Source organism: Squalius cephalus (assembly GCF_949319135.1).
Source record: "Squalius cephalus genome assembly, chromosome: 12".
Classification (NCBI taxonomy): domain Eukaryota; kingdom Metazoa; phylum Chordata; class Actinopteri; order Cypriniformes; family Leuciscidae; genus Squalius; species Squalius cephalus.
This window is the reverse complement of record NC_137133.1, coordinates 13,224,037-13,242,004: the sequence shown is the minus strand read 5'-3', so window position 1 is coordinate 13,242,004 and position 17,968 is coordinate 13,224,037. Positions and strand designations below refer to the sequence as shown.

The following is a 17,968-nucleotide window of genomic DNA, read 5'->3' as shown; positions in this document are numbered from 1 at the left end:
GCTCTATTGGGTTGAGATCTGGTGACTGTGGGGGCCATTTTAGTACAGTGAACTCATTGTCATGTTTAAGAAACCAATTTGAAATGATTCGAGCTTTGTGACATGGTGCATTATCCTGCTGGAAGTAGCCATCAGAGGATGGGTACATGGTGGTCATAAAGGGATGGACATGGTCAGAAACAATGCTCAGGTAGGCCGTGGCATTTAAACGATGCCCAATTGGCACTAAGGGGCCTAAAGTGTGCCAAGAAAACATCCCCCACACCATTACACCACCACCACCAGCCTGCACAGTGGTAACAAGGCATGATGGATCCATGTTCTCATTCTGTTTACGCCAAATTCTGACTCTACCATCTGAATGTCTCAACAGAAATCGAGACTCATCAGACCAGGCAACATTTTTCCAGTCTTCAACTGTCCAATTTTGGTGAGCTCGTGCAAATTGTAGCCTCTTTTTCCTATTTGTAGTGGAGATGAGTGGTACCCGGTGGGGTCTTCTGCTGTTGTATCCCATCCGCCTCAAGGTTTGTGCGTGTTGTGGCTTCACAAATGCTTTGCTGCATACCTCGGTTGTAACGAGTGGTTATTTCAGTCAAAGTTGCTCTTCTATCAGCTTGAAACAGTCGGCCCATTCTCCTCTGACCTCTAGCATCAACAAGGCATTTTCGCCCACAGGACTGCCGCATACTGGATGTTTTTCCCTTTTCACACCATTCTTTGTAAACCCTAGAAATGGTTGTGCGTGAAAATCCCAGTAACTGAGCAGATTGTGAAATACTCAGACCGGTCCGTCTGGCACCAACAACCATGCCACGCTCAAAATTGCTTAAATCACTTTTCTTTCCCATTCTGACATTCAGTTTGGAGTTCAGGAGATTGTCTTGACCAGGATCACACCCCTAAATGCATTGAAGCAACTGCCATGTGATTGGTTGATTTAGATAATTGCATTAATGAGAAATTGAACAGGTGTTCCTAATAATCCTTTAGGTGAGTGTATATATGTATGTATATGTATGTATATGTATATGTATGTATGTATATGTATATGTATATGTATATGTATATGTATATGCATGTATGTATGTATGTATGTATGTATGTGTATGTATGTGTGCATGTATAAACAAAATTTTTGTTAGATGCGATTAATCAATTTGTCAGCATTATACAATTATAAAAAAAGTAATAAAATAATAAACTGTCTAAATAAATATACAATTTTAAAACGAAAATTTTGAATGCTACAAGTGAACCATTATGTACAGCAAGAAAAATATTGATATTGCAATTTGCTTAAGATTACATTTACCAGTGTTATTAAATTATTATTAGTGTTTTCAATTTAATCTTCAAGCGAGTGTTAGATGACAGCAGAGGTAATCTACATTTTAAAATAAGGTAATTAAGCTCACACAAGTACATATTCAATAACTGCTCGTGCTCGTACAGATTAAAAAAAGTCTAATATTGCCCAATAACTTATTTTGACACGCTTTAACACACACATATTTTTATAGTTAACTACTTTTCCCATACACGTTAAGATAAACACATCATAAGCAGGGGTGTCAGCTGATTTAAAAATGAATAAATAAAATGAAAATAAAATTAAAAAAAGTACAGTTAATCACATAATCTGTATCATATTCAAATGCATTACGTTATTGTGGAATATGAGTAAAGCATTGAATAGACATTTTAAAAAATGGCTTTAGAAGAATAGTATTAAATCATATCATATACTACATTAGTATATAACTGTATATTACAGTCTATTACATCTATTATATTAATTTGACTGCCCAAATCATTGGTGTTTGCACAGTTCCCACCCATTCCTCTGTGATCTGAGTTGATTTATTTGTGGAGGTCAGTTTAAACTCATCTTCTAAATGATACGTGTTGATTTGAATCTTCTCTTTCTCTCGTGCTCTCAGAGTGAAGCAGGTGTTCGTGAATTCCACATAGTTCAGGTGTCTAGCAGCAGTCGGCAATGGAGGCTGCACAAGTGCATCAACCCTGTGGGAGAGAAAGGTATGAATCCTCTAGAATGCTTTGGAAACATGCACTTAGCCGCTTTTCAGTTCCTTTTATTCCTCCCTCAGCCACCTGGGGTTAAGTTGCTTGTTAGAATGTGGATCGCTCCTTTAAAGGGAATGTCTAATGCTATTTTATGCATTTGGCCATGTTTAACAGTGTACATATGTCAAAAGTAAAAAAAAAAAAAAAAAAAAAAAAAAAAAAGAGAGAGTTGGATGTATGACGGAGTATTTCTGTGCCAAATACACTCCTTCAGGATTCGGAGTTTCAAGTTTCTAAATTTTTTTTTTTTTTGAGTATGGCCCTGTATGACGTCATAAAGGGCGTATTTCCTTGTATGGGCACTTCTCCCGAAAGAGTGTTTTGTTGGCAATTGGAGCGTAAGTGCATATAATGTAAACAAGACGAAAGTATAGTGAATCAAAAGTTATCCAGAGATAGCGCATGACTCTTTAGCTCCGGCCACGGCACACCTCCAGGAGCTCGGCTGTTTTCTGAAAGAATCGGTACAGCATATCTCTCTTTTATAAATCTGATAAAACTAAAGATTCTTCAGATAGGTACTCAAGATTAACATGGGATTGGCAGAAACTGTGGTATTTCATCCAAACATCGAATTTGGTTCCTAAAAATAGTATACGTTTTTTATTCCATCCAACACAAAAGGAAATGTGTTGCAAAATGTCCACACTAGGAATGTCCAAAAACTAATAATGGTGGTCCTTCATAAATATGTATTTTGAGTCTTTTGTCCTTTTGTCTCAAATGTAGCTCAGTATAATCATAAGTATAATCATTTTGATTCTTCTCCTTTGCAGTTATCATGTTATTTTTATAGTTACTATGGATACAGTGACTGCATTCAGGTGCTGAATATAACTGGTCCCGCTGGCTGAGATAATGATGATGGTGGTGGTGAAATTGTGTCTGTGTGTATGATTTGTGTAGATATGTCTTCCAAGGGTTGGCAGAATGGTCATCCAGAAACTGACTAATGTATCTAAATTTTTTGATGCAAATTTGTTCTTTTTTCTTCTGACTGGTCAAAAAAATGGGCTGCCTCCAGCAGGACAAAATAATTCCAATTAATCTCATATTTCCATAATTTTTTTTTATTAAATAAGTAGAATGAAATAGAAAGGTTATCAAATGTGCTGACACACGTTTACCAATTACAGCCCTAAAAACATTTATGATTTTTTCCACAAATGGGTTTCTTGTAAATATTATATAGCTGGTTATTATTAGAAGGGGGGAAATCATCAAAAATCAAAGATTTTGAAAGCCCCTACTTCAGACAACCCACCAACTAGTCGGTTAGAGTTGTCAAAAGTCTGAAATTTTAAAATGTGGCCAATCAGAGACATATATGTTGGCCAATCAGAGCTGTTTAAGAATCCGTTCAACAGCGCTCAAAATGCTAGATGGAGATGCTGGTATTGTCACATTTTTCAAATTTCAGTACAGATTTGGTACCGAAGTCAGTACTTTTGAGAACTCTATAGTCAGTTTTACTAGTTTGCACATTTGTAGTTCCTTTGAAACATCACACGGATCTTTCTTTAAAGTGCCTTGTAAAGAGCGATCTGCATACATAAATCCATCCATACCGCCAGCACTGTGAATATTGACGGAAAGGAATTTGATTGCTTGCCAGAGAAGCGGGCAGAGTATAAAAAGAAGCTGGGAACGGGAACAAACACACAATGATACACTCCGTGAACGGCAGCCCTTAAGTGGCCTATTGAAAATGGTTCACATTGAGTTTGTGTTGAGTCATCTGGATGGGTGTGCTTCTACACACTCTGCAGAGAGTGATGCAGCAACTCTGAAATGCTGAGATGAAATTAGGTCACGTTCAAATTGTGCTGAGTGCGTGAAACATGCAGGCGCATGCATTTTAGTGGCTCACTAAATTGCAAATTGAATCCTGTGTGTGCCCTCATTTCGTAGTGTCAGCTTCAGAAGGGTAAATAAATGTAATGATGTGAAAATATGGATATGAATTCATGGCTTTTAAATAATGCATCTTTAAGCGAGTGCAACACTTCCAACTCCAAGGCTAAATCAGTTTCCTGCTTGTGCTTGTTAAGTGTGTGAACTCTCAGAGTCTCTCAATGAAGCCTAGCGGCTTGTTGTTTAGCGATATTTGTGTTTACGCTGCATCGTCTTTTGTAAGTTAATTAATTCAGTAGTTTTAATTAATTTGTCTGTCTTATGGAACAGTGGCTTTAACCTGAGGAGATGGTGGAGGACGGACCTACAGCTACAAACAAATAATGAATACCTCCTTGTTGTTAGTCTTTGAATACTTTTATTTTTTAAAGAAAAAAAGGATTAAGACTTGAAAGCACACCAGGCATCATGGGATTGAAAGATCTTGAGTTCTGAAGATCTAATCTGAAAGTTTGATCTGTTTATCACAATAGCTGCATTATAATCGTGTTTGCTTCTCACACTTAAATTGTTAGTTCCCCAAAAAATTTAAATTGTCATCATTTACTCATGCTTGTGTCATTCAGAACCTAAAAGACTGGTTCATCTCCGAAACACAAATGAAGACTTGTGTCCCTCCATTTAAAGTACATTTCACCAAAACTTTGACGCTTCAAAAAGTACATAAAGACATTGTAAAAGTAATCCATATGAATCTCCTGAAGAGACACGATCACTTTATATGATGAACAGATTTAATTTACACTTTTATTCTCATATTTGGACATGTATAGAGCACATCATATATGGTAAACAGAGGCTCAACATGCTTGCTTGATGCTTGAGAACCAATGAGGTTTGTTCACAAAAATGATGAAAGAATTTTAAAATGATCTTCATTTTGTGTTCTGAAGATGAATGAAAGTTTGGAACGGCATTAGAGGGTGAGTAAATGATGATACGATTTTCATTTTTGGGTGAACTAATCCTTTAATATTTAAATCAAAAATAGGCATTCAGTCATCATTTGTTCAGCTTAATTGTGTTTCAATCCCAAATTACTTATTTTCACTGTGGAGCACAATAAAAGTCGTTGTGTGAGAATTCAAGTTATTATACACTGCATCTTTTATATCTTTCACATTTCCGCATATTAAAAAGATGCATACAAAAAGGCTGAATATGTTCTTCAAGATGGTTCTTTAATAATGGTTAATTAAAACTTGTCATTTGAAGCAATAATAAAGAAACAAGGAAAACTTTTGAAGTGCCCTGCATTCATCGGTCTACTTTGAAATTATTTAACTTTAACATGCTTGATTAACTGGCCTTGACATCTAAACTGTTTTTGTGTATGGGGTTCTATGATGTAGTAGGAGAATCAAAAAGAAAGATTTTTGGAAAATAAGTGGATGAACATCTTACATCTTCTTTCTTGTCTTTTACTTCAATTCATGTTATGTTTGCAGACTCTAAGCTGGCCAGCAGGGAGAGGGGAAAGCTGTGCTTCAAAGCCACAAGATGCAGAACAGAGGAAGGTAAGGCTTCCAGTAGATGCGCATATACACAAACCTTCACAGCCTCAGATTCTGAAATACAGAATAATAAGCAAATAGTTTTTAATGTGCAAGACGACGTGCATAAACTTCAAATCACATTTACCAAATGAATTCCTAGATGTGACTTTCAATCCACAATCACAGCTGCTCTCAGCCAATTAAAATGCAACAAACTGTGGTTAACATATTGATGTTTGAACATGCTGACTTTTTTTGTTCTCAACGTCTAACCTACCTCAGATGCAGCAAAAAAATACACCTTTGCTGACCTCAACCTTGGCAATGAACAAGTAAGAAAGCCCTTTTGTTCTCACTACTATTTCAGTAATACTGACTCGAATCAAATTTTGTTGAATGTTAGTGAATCAATTAAACACCGTTTGATTAATCCCGTCTGGCAGACGGTTAACTCAAGATAATGCACTTGAGCACTGAAGTGTCCACTAAAGGCACGCTTTTCGTGAATGATTTTCTGATTAAGAGTCACTGACTGTCATCCTCATTCAGCTTCTCAAGATATTTGTCCTCAACATATTTCTCTCTCTTTGGCTTTTCCTCTTATTCATTAGATTGTCAGCTCTACCACTCCATGTGCTGATTTTTTCTTCCGGAGGAGTCTGCCCGCTGAACCCAGGAGAGGAGGCGTGTCTGCAGGCGGTGCTAGTCAAATGCGGAGACACAGCCTCGCGCATCAGAGCGAGATTGATGAAGGTGTTACAAACATCGTCAGAAAATGCAGCGAAGTAGAGCTTGACATCATAATCCTTTGGAAGGTAACTCCTACCAATTGCTAAGAAATTGTAAACATTTTGAATTTTTTATATATATATATATATATATATATATATATATATATTTATATTTGGGGCGGGGGTCAGGTAATTGTATTTGTTTATAAAGCAATTATTATTGGGACTAGCAAAGTTAACATGTTAGCCTAAGATATATGTCTATGGCAGTAATTTACCATTTACCAAATAGCACAATAACGCATTTACCAAATTTGATATGACCGTTTCTTATTCTTTCTTTTTCCTAAAGACTGTTCAGAATTCATGAGATTAATAATGATTATTTTATTCTACTACTTTTTAACAGTAAAGTTTCACACTACCAGTACTACTTAATGGCTGCATGTCGCCAGTGTGAATGCAGCATAAGAAGTACAGTGCATATAGTTTTTATTCCTCCAATAGTGGTTAGAATTGTCACCTTACTTATTATATATTGTCACCTTCCAACAGTAACTGTACCAATCATGTAGTTATAATAAATGTTTGTAAGCACTTTAAATGTTCAACTGGCCCCATGGAAATTTAAACCCTTTATTAGAACATGATTCCTAAAAATATTACCAGCCAACTTGCCAGTTACTCATGTTTATTCGCCAACTACCAGTAATTGACTTGACTATTTTGCGCTTAGCAAGTGTTGGTTTTGGATCGATGCACTAGAGCTAAACACTGCTGGTGTTAATGACTTTTTCTGTCAATACAAAATCGGCTCCTTTATCTCAAAGAACTTTCGATGTAAATAATGCTTGGTGACAGTATTGATGCTTTACGATTTGAGGTCAGAATGTCATTGTATTAATCTTATGGTGTGGTATTTCAGGCATATGTTGTGGAGGATAACAAACAGCTCATTTTAGAGGGGCAGCTTCATGTTGCACTGCAAACCATTGGCAAAGAGGCCTGCTCGCTCTCGCAGAAAGAGGTACGGTACATACAGAACACAATATCTTACAATGACACGCTTTTGCTATTCGGCTTTTCACGTGGGTGCTTTATAAATGTACATAAATATAGATTCACTCTATAGAGAATATACTTCCTCTAGTGCAGGAGACCACTCTATCTTTTCAAAGAGAATTGGTGAGTGTATACCAATGTATGCACTAGGGATGTGACTTGAACTACCGTCCCCGAATTGGCGCTAATTCGGGGCCGGCAGTTGCTTGAATTGGTGAGTTCATTATTATTCTTAATGAAAAAACACAACAAAACAGTACAATGACAAATTCACTTAAAAAGCCGCTTTTCCATTTCGCTTTGAAACCAAAATCCCTGTCGCCCTGTCCCACTTGTCGCCTGTCAATGACGTAATAGCCGCATTATCCCTGGTTTCCGCTCATACTGCCATAGTATCCATGGCGACAGACGTGGACAACTGCGTTACGTCTAGCGGCACGCTTGCGCTGTTGTTGTTTCGTTCAAACATTATGGACCATGGCTAGCAGACTTTGGACAAAAGGAGATCTAAAATGAGGATCAATATCAGTGTGGCGTTTTCGAGATGCCGAGAGCTCCACGTCCATGACAAACTTCGACTTGACAGAGACGTCTTGCATGTACTTTATTAGACAGGTGAGCAAATGTACATAAAACTAATCAATGGTATGTAGCTTAACATGATGAAATGTTAGAATATGATCAGTATGTTATTCTAATGCTGATCTAGCTTACTGCTAGTCTCATACAGACAAACTAACACATAGAATAACATTATAACTTTCAACACACTCAAATGCAGTTTAGTGTGATTGTGTAGACCATGTGAAACAGCGCTGCGTTACCTCACAAGTTTCATTCATCTAATAAACTGACCTGTGTGAGTATTATTCAGCAAATGTCCTGAAATGAAATGTCCTTATTCCTTTATATCCGCAGCGTGTGGCACTGATATCTTTCTCTGCTGATACCAAAGTCATGTTAAAAACATCAGTGTTCACTCATCCATAAACATTATTAGATCCTTCGGCATGACGGCAAGTTCCATAATTCCGCTTATGCGTCATCAACATACGCCTTTGTTATTGTAAGAGGTTAGCGACCCCTAGCGGCGAAAAACATTACATATTGTAGCTTTAAGCTCTCAATTGAATGAATACAAACTTAGCTTTGCCAAGCAATATTTTTCCCTTTTTTTTGGTGTATCAGTGATACCCCTCTTGGGAAAGAGTCTGAACTCAATGTAACAATCCTCAGAACTATAATACTTTCTTGCATTGCCAGAAGACAAGACATTCAAATTATAATTTTTAGTCTAATTTTTGGCCTTTAATTTTAATGTCTTGTCTTCTGACGCTGCCAGAAAAGTGTATTTTTGAACCTGTGGTAGTCAAACACACCCTTCTAGAACGTCATAAAGTTCAAATTCAAATTTAGTGAGCCAATTCATCACCGACTGGCAGACGGTTAACTCAAGATAACACACTTGTGCGCTGAATAAAAACAATGAAGTGCCCACTAAAGGCACACTTTTCATGAATGACTTTCTGATAAAATCCATCAGAGATCAGACCAACAATGATAAAGAGGTCAAAGTTATTTTAATTCAGGGCTGTGTTGATCTCTCGTTATAGCTCAACTAATGGATGCCGGAATTGTGAAGGCATTTGTTAACACTTTCGCTTCGTCATTTTTTTTGTGTGCTTTGTGTCAGGAGTCTATCAGAGCCTTGATGCTTTTGTAGTGCATGTGTGGTTATAAAGGCACTTTGAAGAATGTGAAAAAAAAAAGAAATAATTTCAGTCTCCTGACCTTCCTGACCAAATCCTCTGGCTTTTTTTATGAAGAAGGGTAAAGGTTGGAAGGAAGTTTTATTTTGTGTTCACAGCACAAGGATGGATAAAATGGAGGAAACAGACCTTGAGGCTCATCATAGTGTGTGATTTGTATTCGAGACCTCGATACTTCTTGTGGAAGCCAAAAAAGTAGTTCACTACATTGACGGAAACTATAATATTGTTCATTTTTCATTGATTTTCTTAAACCTAAAGAGATTTCTGTCCTTTCATTGAAAGTTCATTCCATCAACACTTTGGCACTTCAAAGCATTAGTAAAAAGATGGTGAAAGCAATCCACGTGAATCAAGTAGTTTAACCCAAGTCTTCTGAAAAGACACAATTGCTTTATATGATGCACATACCTAGAGGACATCAAATATGGTAAACGGAGGCTCAAACATACTTGCTTGACATGCAAGAACCAGTGAGGTTTGTTGAGATTCTGTTTACCATATGTGACCCTGGACCACAAAAGCAGTCTTATGGGTTTATACATCACCTGAAAGCTGAATAAATAAGCTTTCCATTGATGATGTATGGTTTGTTAGGATAGGACAAGATTTGGCCAAGATACAGCTTTTTTAAAATCTGGAATCTGAGGGTGCAAAAAAATTTAAATATTGAGAAAATCGCCTTTACAGTTGTCCAATTATGTTCAAAATAATTTTTTATATATTTAAGGTAGGACATTTACAAAATATCTTCATGGATCATGATCTTTACTTAATATCCTAATCATTTTTGCCATAAAAGAAAAATCGATAATTTTGACCCATACAATGTATTGTTGGCTATTGCCACAAATATACCCGTGCGACTTATGACTGGTCTTGTGGACAAGGGTCACATATTTGATGAGTGCCATGCATGTTGATCTATTTATATGTTAATAAATTAAATCTGTTCGTCATATAAAGCAAACATGCTTTTTCAGATGATTTCATATGGATTTCTTTTACAATGTCTATATGAGCTTTATGAAGTGTCAGTTTTGGTGGAATGGACAAATATATCATGTTTTATAAAAAAATTCTTAATTTGCGTTTTGAAGATGAACGAAAGTGTTATTAGTTTGGAACGACATGAGGGTGATTAAATATACTTTAAATCCCTACACCATGATAAGAGAAGTGCGTACTGTACAGCCCTCGAATACAAGACAAATACAGAGTCCTCTGCTCTGGCTCTCGCTCAAGTCTTCCTCTCATAATTTGACTTTCTATTTTCTCCATTTGAGACAGAGTGCAAGAGCAAAGTGACTTTGAGAGCACTATAAGTGAGTCCTGCTCTTTATGAAGATGGATGCATCCTAAGGTGCTTTAAACAGTCAGAGAGCCAGACAGCAGAAAGGCTCTGACCTTCGTGTGTGTGTGTGTGTGTGTGTGTGTGTGTATGTGTGTGTGTTGACTGATTTTTACAATTTCCTTTGAAAATCATCAGTGTTCAAGCTGTCTCTCCTTCTCCATTTCAGCTCTTCATTCATTCCCTTGTTCTGTCAGTTGTTTATTTTCCCCTCTGTTTCCCTCCTACTGTTGGGCCTGATTCCATCCAGTCTGAAATTTCCCTCTGCACGCGTAGCATAGCAACACTCATTCATGGCAGAGGAAGTGCCTCACGTGAGGGAATGGCGTCACACATGTTGATCTCAAAGTCTTTTTATAGAAACACTCACGTGAGCTTGTGTTTTTTCTCCCTTTTGAGTTCAATCTGTCTCATCCACCCCGTTCCCTTCTCTCAGCCACGCACGCACTTTTAACTGAATGAAAAACGTAACAAAGCAATTTCCTCTGCTGGAGCTGAGATGTTTCCTTTAAGCTTTCAGATTAAATAAAACTTCTGCTTTATGTCTATTAGGAAACTCAGGAGATGGTGCTTCTGAAGTTCAAGCCTGACGTTCCACCTCCTGTAAGCAAGCCCTCGCTGGAACAGCTTTCCCATCTCATAAAGACCTGTCTCCACTACCCAGAGTCTTATGATCATCCTTTCCCACAAAAGAGGTGAAGCGCACACAAACAAACACTATTTTTTGCCCCGAAATCCACAAACTGTTTCAGAGGTGATAAGACTTGCAGAGACGTACACTAATGCCCAGTCACGCCCACAGGAGCGTTTTTCTGGCCTAGTTCTGCAGTGGTGCGTGGAAAGTAGGTGTGTTCGCATGAAAGTGTGAAAGATGGAGATAAACTGGACCATGCCGTGGTTATGGCACTCTAAGGGGACAGTCATCACTCATAGCTAGATTAGATAGATTTGTGCGAATGTGCTCACATACGTTTGTTTGGTCGTTCTGTGAGGAACAAAGTATGGAAGCTTGTTTCTGCCACAGAATAAAGCATTTTAAAAGATAATTGTGACTTTTTATCTCACAGTTGCGAGTTGACATAGTTGGAATTGCGAGATATAAAGTCAGAATTGCGTGATATAAAGTCGCAAAAAATCAGAAACACGCAATTGCGAGTTCATATCTCACAATTCTGACATCTTTTCTCAGGATTGTGAGATATAAACTCGCAAATGCGAGTGTTATAAAGTCCAATTCTACGGTAAAAAAGACTGACTTTTTTCCTCAGAATTTCAAGTTTAGATCTCACAATTCTTTCTTTATAACACGCAATTGCGACTTTGTATCATGCAATTCTGACTTTATATCTCACAATTGCGTGAGATATAAAGATATAATAACAAAAAATATAATAACAAGATATATAAAGATATAATAACACGCAATTGTGACTTTATATCATGCAATTTTGACTTTATATCTCACAATTGCGTGTTATAAAGTCAGAATTGCAATATAAGCAAGCAATTCTGAGTTTATTTCTTGAGGTATACTATAAACAACCCTTACAAAGTGTCCTAATAAAATCTGACCAACTTTCAAGCACTAAAAGCTCTTTACTGTCAAGTTTTAGACCTAACCAACCACAAGCGTTAGGACATTTTCTATTTTGGCTGCACTTTGCTGGGTGGCCCTGCCCAAAGTCGAATCTCATTGGCCAAAAATCCCACACAGCATAACTGTATACTGCAAATCAGATATATTAAGATTGATTGCATATTGCTGCATAGTCACTTTTAATGTGAACAGACAAATGGCTTGAAGTTTTGCAGTACTGTTGTTTTCACTGGAAAATCCAATTGACATTTTGATTAAATGTCGAAAAAGGAGAAACGCATACAGTACAGGCCAAAAGTTTGGACACATTACTATTTTTAATGTTTTTGAAAGAAGTTTCTTCTGCTCATCAAGCCTGCATTTATTTGATCAAAAATACAGAAAAAAAAATGTAATATTGTGATATATTATTACAATTTAAAATAATTGGTTTTCAATTTATTATACTTTAAATTATCATTTATTTCGGTGATGCAAAGCTGAATTTTCAGGATCATTACTCCAGTCTATCAAATGATCCTTTAGAAATCATTCTAATATGATGATTCATTATCAAAGTTGGAAACAGTTCTGCTGCTTAATTATTTTTTCATAACCTGTGATACTTTTTTAGGATACTTTGATGAATAAAAAAAAGAAAAAGAAAAAGAAAAAGAAAAAAGAAAAGGAAAAAAAAAGAAGCAAATGTTTTCAAGATAGAAATCTTTTATAACAACAATATACACTACTGGTCAGTAAATTGGGGTCAGTAATTTTTTTCTTTATTTATTTTTAAATAAATCAATAATTTTATTCAGCAAGGATGTGTTAAATTGATAAAAAGTGATAATAAAGAAGATTTATATAAAAAAAAAAAATATTTTGAATAAATGCAGTTCTTTTTAACCTTTTATTCATCAAATATATTAGGCAGCAGAACTGTTTCCAACACTCATAATAAATCAGAACATTAGAATGATTTCTAAAGGATCATGTGAAAGACTGGAGTAATGATCCTGAAAATTCAGCTTTGCATCACCGAAATAAATGATAATTTAAAGTATAATAAATTGAAAACCAATTATTTTAAATTGTAATAATATATCACAATATTACATTTTTTTCTGTGTTTTTGATCAAATAAATGCAGGCTTGATGAGCAGAAGAAACTTCTTTCAAAAACATTAAAAATAGTAATGTGTCCAAACTTTTGGCCTGTACTGTATATGGAAGAATCATTCAAAAGATCTATAACATCCTTTTACAAAATATATAGGGTTCTTTTTCATGCCATGGCAACATAATACGCTTTAAGTAATTATTTTAAATAATTTGAATAATTTTCTTTTTAAATTTAGGATGGGGAGGGAGATAGGAAAGTGGAGGAACAGAACTGAAAACCTAAAAACATGTCACTGTGCTACAGCATTGACATAAAGAACATAAATTTGCCAGGAAATTGAACTAAACATCTTGTAGCATGATGAGATGAATGTTCCGGACAAGAGGCAAAGGTTTAGTTCATCCATATTTGTGCTTCAGGACAAATGACTTAAAGTTGCTGCGCACCAGTATAAGATTAACAGAAGTTATGAGAACCATTTATCAAAGTAATATCCAGATGAAAATCAAGTGTGCTCTATTTTACATCACAAAATTGAATAATCAATTTTGTCTAGCTTGAAAACTTGGGCTCATGATATGTGGTCATGAGATGCAAGAAATGTTTTCTAGTGCTTTTTTTCAATTAAAGAATAAACTGTTTGAATTTGGTTTGCTTTTATGGAGGATGCACAAGCACTGCATCAAGAGGAGAAATTTCAAGTATTACACATACATCTGAAACCCATCTTTCAAATCTTGCTGTACTTGACATTTTTTCCCTTTTTCCCCTAGTTTATGTATGGTACCAGTCACCCTGACGTTGTCCAACTGTTCCTTGGCTAAGGTAGATGTCATCATTGATCTGCGGCATAAAACGACCAGGTACATCTCAGCTTTTCCTGATCCCTAAAGGCCCCAATATATTTAACAGCCACATACTGTATGTATTTGTAATTGAAAGAGATACTGACACTTTTTCATTTTTTAATAATGTAAAGCTGCTTGCTTTTAAAGGGGTCATGAACTGCATTGTTTTATAATGTTTCCTGTGGTTCACTTATAAGTATGATTTTTACATCAAAAATTGTTAATTAAAAAAATAAAAGGCACTTTTCTTACCCTGATTTTAGCTAACACTCTGTTTGAAGGGGCGTGTCTGCTGTGATTGGCTGACATCTTTGCATATGAAATAGCTAAGAATTACATGTGGAACTCCCGTAAACTTTTACCACACGTTTACTATTACAGCTGTCAAAGTTAACTAATTCTGAAAAGGTGAAAACATCATATTTAGATCGTGGCATGAAAGGTTGGGGCGATGAGCATTGTAGCGGATTACAGACATGTTGAGCGCATGAATGCAGTGATCTCGTCATTGTAACTCGATTTCTGCACTCTCATGACAGTAGCTCATCTAACAGTGCAAACACGATGTAAATAAGAGATTCATCGCTCATTATAACAGGAGTTTCACTGATAAACTCGCACTGTTTGATTTGACAGCTCCAGCAATTATAAAGTGAGCGTTCTTTCTCTTTGATTGCTTTCTATATATAATTTAATCACAGGTCAGCTATAGATAGTTACATTCCATAATGAGTCGTTCTCTGGGCTTGGTTACAATAAAATCAAGGAAGTTTTCAGTTCTGAAACTTATAGGATATTTTCATAGTATGAGGACCTCTTATATGTCCAGAGCTCAAGGAAAATTTGATTTCTCAAATTCATGACCCCTTTAAACAATCTATTGCTATATAGCCTAAATAAATAAATGTGACGTGACTTTACTGAAGTGCCGAATTGCAGAGCTGGTGCAAACATCCACATCACTATGATCAGATGCTTTTTAACTCATGTTTTCTCACCGCTGTCATTTTTGTTGTATTTATATTGTTATTGAAAGTGTGCAGCATATATTTACATATTCATCTAAACGTCACGCTCAGCAGTGTGGGCGGTGTTGGGGTGTTCACTAACAGTATACCTGTGGTCACGTATTTCGAACATCTTTTTACCCCTAAGCGAAGAATGAAAAGAACTTCACCATGAGTATATCGGGGCCTTTAGGTGCAAATGTTATAAATATGAAAGGTATTTGTCTCACACTCTCTTTGTATGTTGTCTTTTTATGCAGCCCGGAGTCACTGGAAGTGCATGGTTCCTTTAGCTGGCTGGGCCAGACCCAATATAAGTTACAACTCCAAGCTCAAGAGGTGTACATGCTTTCCTTGAAAGCCTGTTTCTTCCAGGCTGGAGTTTATAATTTGGGTACACCTCGTGTCTTTGCCAAGTTGGCACAGACCAGCGCTATGTGTGAGACCAGCCAGCAGAGCGCCATGCCTGCACTTATTATCATCAACAGCGTTTGAGGTAACTCCACAATGTTTCCCTGTTCTCGGCCCACCTAAATAAATGAAACGGACCGGAGTCCAAGATTTTTTTTTACTTCTTGCTAAAACAAAATCTAATTGAGAGAGATAAGTAATTAAAAAAACTTGAACACAAATATTTCAACTTAACACTGCATCTGATGTGCTTGCCATGGTGAGCTAAACACAAACAGACTCTAGATGTTTTGTCTTAAATGCACCTGAAGTGTGACTGGATCTGTTTTTTTTTTTCCCCATGTTAATTTATCTCTCATGTCAGTCCATGTATTATTTTGAAGATTTTTGCTTGTTTTATTAAATATTTTTGTTTTTAGAACTAAATATTTTTCAAGATCCCAAACATGTGGTAATGTAAATGGCTATGCATCTCTGCCTCGTACTGCCCTACTGGATGTTTCATGGTTGCCCACTGTGATCTGTTGCCACAGTAACATAAAAACATCTCCAGTGCTATCTTGAAACCAGAAGATGAAACACTGTAACCGATGAGCTGTAACCGGTTGATAACTTTGCAACTGCTGAAAGGCAGAATCCAGTCAGTCTGCAAATGTGGAGTTAAGTGGAACTCAACATCACCTTATGAGAAGCCAGTGGAATTGGCGACGTCCAATGTGGAGCCATCTTAATGTTCGTAACCCAGTAAGGAATTGGCAGAATCCATGTTGCCCAGTCAAACAGCAGAGACTTTTAAGGACCTGTAAGAACACCAAGAGGGTAAAAGTCACCGTTTGAGAGCATATTTTTGTTTGTGCATCTTTGTGTGGGTGGGCTGTGCTGTTTTCTCAAGAAATTTTTAATTTTCTACAAACCAATCATCTTCTCCCACCACCTCAGCTTTCATTTTCATCTCCACTACTATGATCAAACTGTTATTTAAATGTATCTACATGACTGCTTTTCTGGAGGAAAAAAAATGATGTATTATATTTATAACAAATTACTGTACATAGAATAAAATGTAACCAATAACCAAGAACCTGGCTGCCTGTTGCGTCCTTAGGTGTTTTTAGTTTTTGTTTTAGAAATGTAATTTACTATATTGATTTGGCAAGTACCATTTACCAAGCACAACATGCAAGGTTGTTCTCTAATATGCAATCCCTGGGAAGCATGTAATTGAACATGTGGTGGTAAATTGATAAATGCAAGGCTTTTGATTTGTTTTTAATAAGAGTATTTTTCTTTGTGTGCCTGGCTATCAGCTTCTTGAATTTTTAACAAGTTACACAAAACTGAGCTACAAAATCATGCAAGAAATGCCTTTCGTGACTAAAATCATTCAGCAGCACGGCTGATTCTGTCAGTGGTATAGTGCTTTTATTTCCTGTAGGTAAGGCTGGACAGCTGAATTGAACCTCCAGGTATGTCTAAAATGTTTTGCATTTTGTCCCTGAAACAAACAAACTAGCTGGAAAAATCAACATGCTTGAACCTCTTTCTGTGGACAATGGCAGCTGAAACATCAGTGAAAGGAATGTGACACATTTCAGAGCAATAGACATAAGTGTGCCCACATATTTGATTATTTATTTATTTATTCTATCAAATTTGATTTGATCATATTTTGTTATAGCACACATGACTATTTTATCTCTGAACTTTTTTCATGCACTTAAATTAGCATACAAATTAGATGTGTTCCCATCTGTAGCAAATACAGGTATAGGATATTTGGTTTTCTCTGCATGCTAATGTCTGTTTTATATTGGTTTTTATAGTTCCAAAAAGTCCATATGCATTTCCCTGCCTTTTAATATTGGAAATTGACTCCTCCATACATTTTGAATCATCATTTTCTGCAGATGTAGTCTTCTTTCTGTAAGATGTTCAGGTAAATTGTCAACGGTAATGACGCTGGAAGGAAGGTTTGTTCAGCCCGGTGATGTGTATACGCTTCCCGCCGCTGCATCCACGCGCTTCAGATTGAACGAGCGCTCACGTGCAATTTAATGTGCGCGCGCGCTCGTGTGAGGAAACGCTGCACAGTTACGTTGAATTTTATTATTATTTATTTATATTTTACGTTGGTGTAGCCTATCTTTAACAATGTCGCCAAACGTAATTGAAAGCCCGTCTGTCTTAATTTGAACTCATAATTCTGTGCATTTTAAATACAGCAACTTTTTAGACCCTTTAACCTCAAAAGTAAATTTTGCTTACAAATGGAGCGTGGGATTAAATAGTTTAAAGCTAATCTCTGAATATCATGATGAAGGCTTACCGATATATTTTATTAATTAGATGCAAATTTTTCCTCATTTGTTTCCTTCTCCCTTCCCCTTCCTTTTTGTTGCGTTTCGTTCTTTCCTCTTTCTGTCCCTACCTCCTTTTTCATCTCCTTCCTTTTCATCTCTGTTAGTGTCTTTCCGTTCCTTTCCATGCCTTCTCTTTTCTTCTTTATTATTTGCTTATTGTAATTATTCATACCTTCAGTTTTGAAAAAAAAAAAAAGAAGAAGCGCACTAATAATTTTGCACTTGAACGGGA

General features: G+C 36.4%; 1 protein-coding gene across 9 annotated transcripts in view; it reads left to right on the top strand.

Moving 5' to 3' along the window:
* trappc8 (trafficking protein particle complex subunit 8) overlaps window positions 1-17,914 on the top strand; it is a 69,448-nt gene extending 51,534 nt beyond the window's left edge. For 4 of the 9 annotated variants that reach the window (XM_079889073.1, XM_079889071.1, XM_079889068.1 and 1 more), the window contains 8 exons: window positions 1,944-2,040; window positions 5,451-5,519; window positions 5,781-5,830; window positions 6,110-6,313; window positions 7,155-7,256; window positions 10,964-11,106; window positions 13,884-13,973; window positions 15,226-17,914. In XM_079889073.1, coding sequence (XP_079745199.1) covers window positions 1,944-2,040; window positions 5,451-5,519; window positions 5,781-5,830; window positions 6,110-6,313; window positions 7,155-7,256; window positions 10,964-11,106; window positions 13,884-13,973; window positions 15,226-15,460 — 990 coding nt within the window. In that variant the 3' untranslated portion in view covers window positions 15,461-17,914. Of the gene's footprint in view, window positions 1-1,943; window positions 2,041-5,450; window positions 5,520-5,771; window positions 5,831-6,109; window positions 6,314-7,154; window positions 7,257-10,963; window positions 11,107-13,883; window positions 13,974-15,225 lie in introns of all 9 variants that reach the window. The other 5 variants (XM_079889072.1, XM_079889070.1, XM_079889067.1 and 2 more) reach the window with 2 other exon arrangements.
* Window positions 17,915-17,968: the final 54 nt, after the last annotated feature.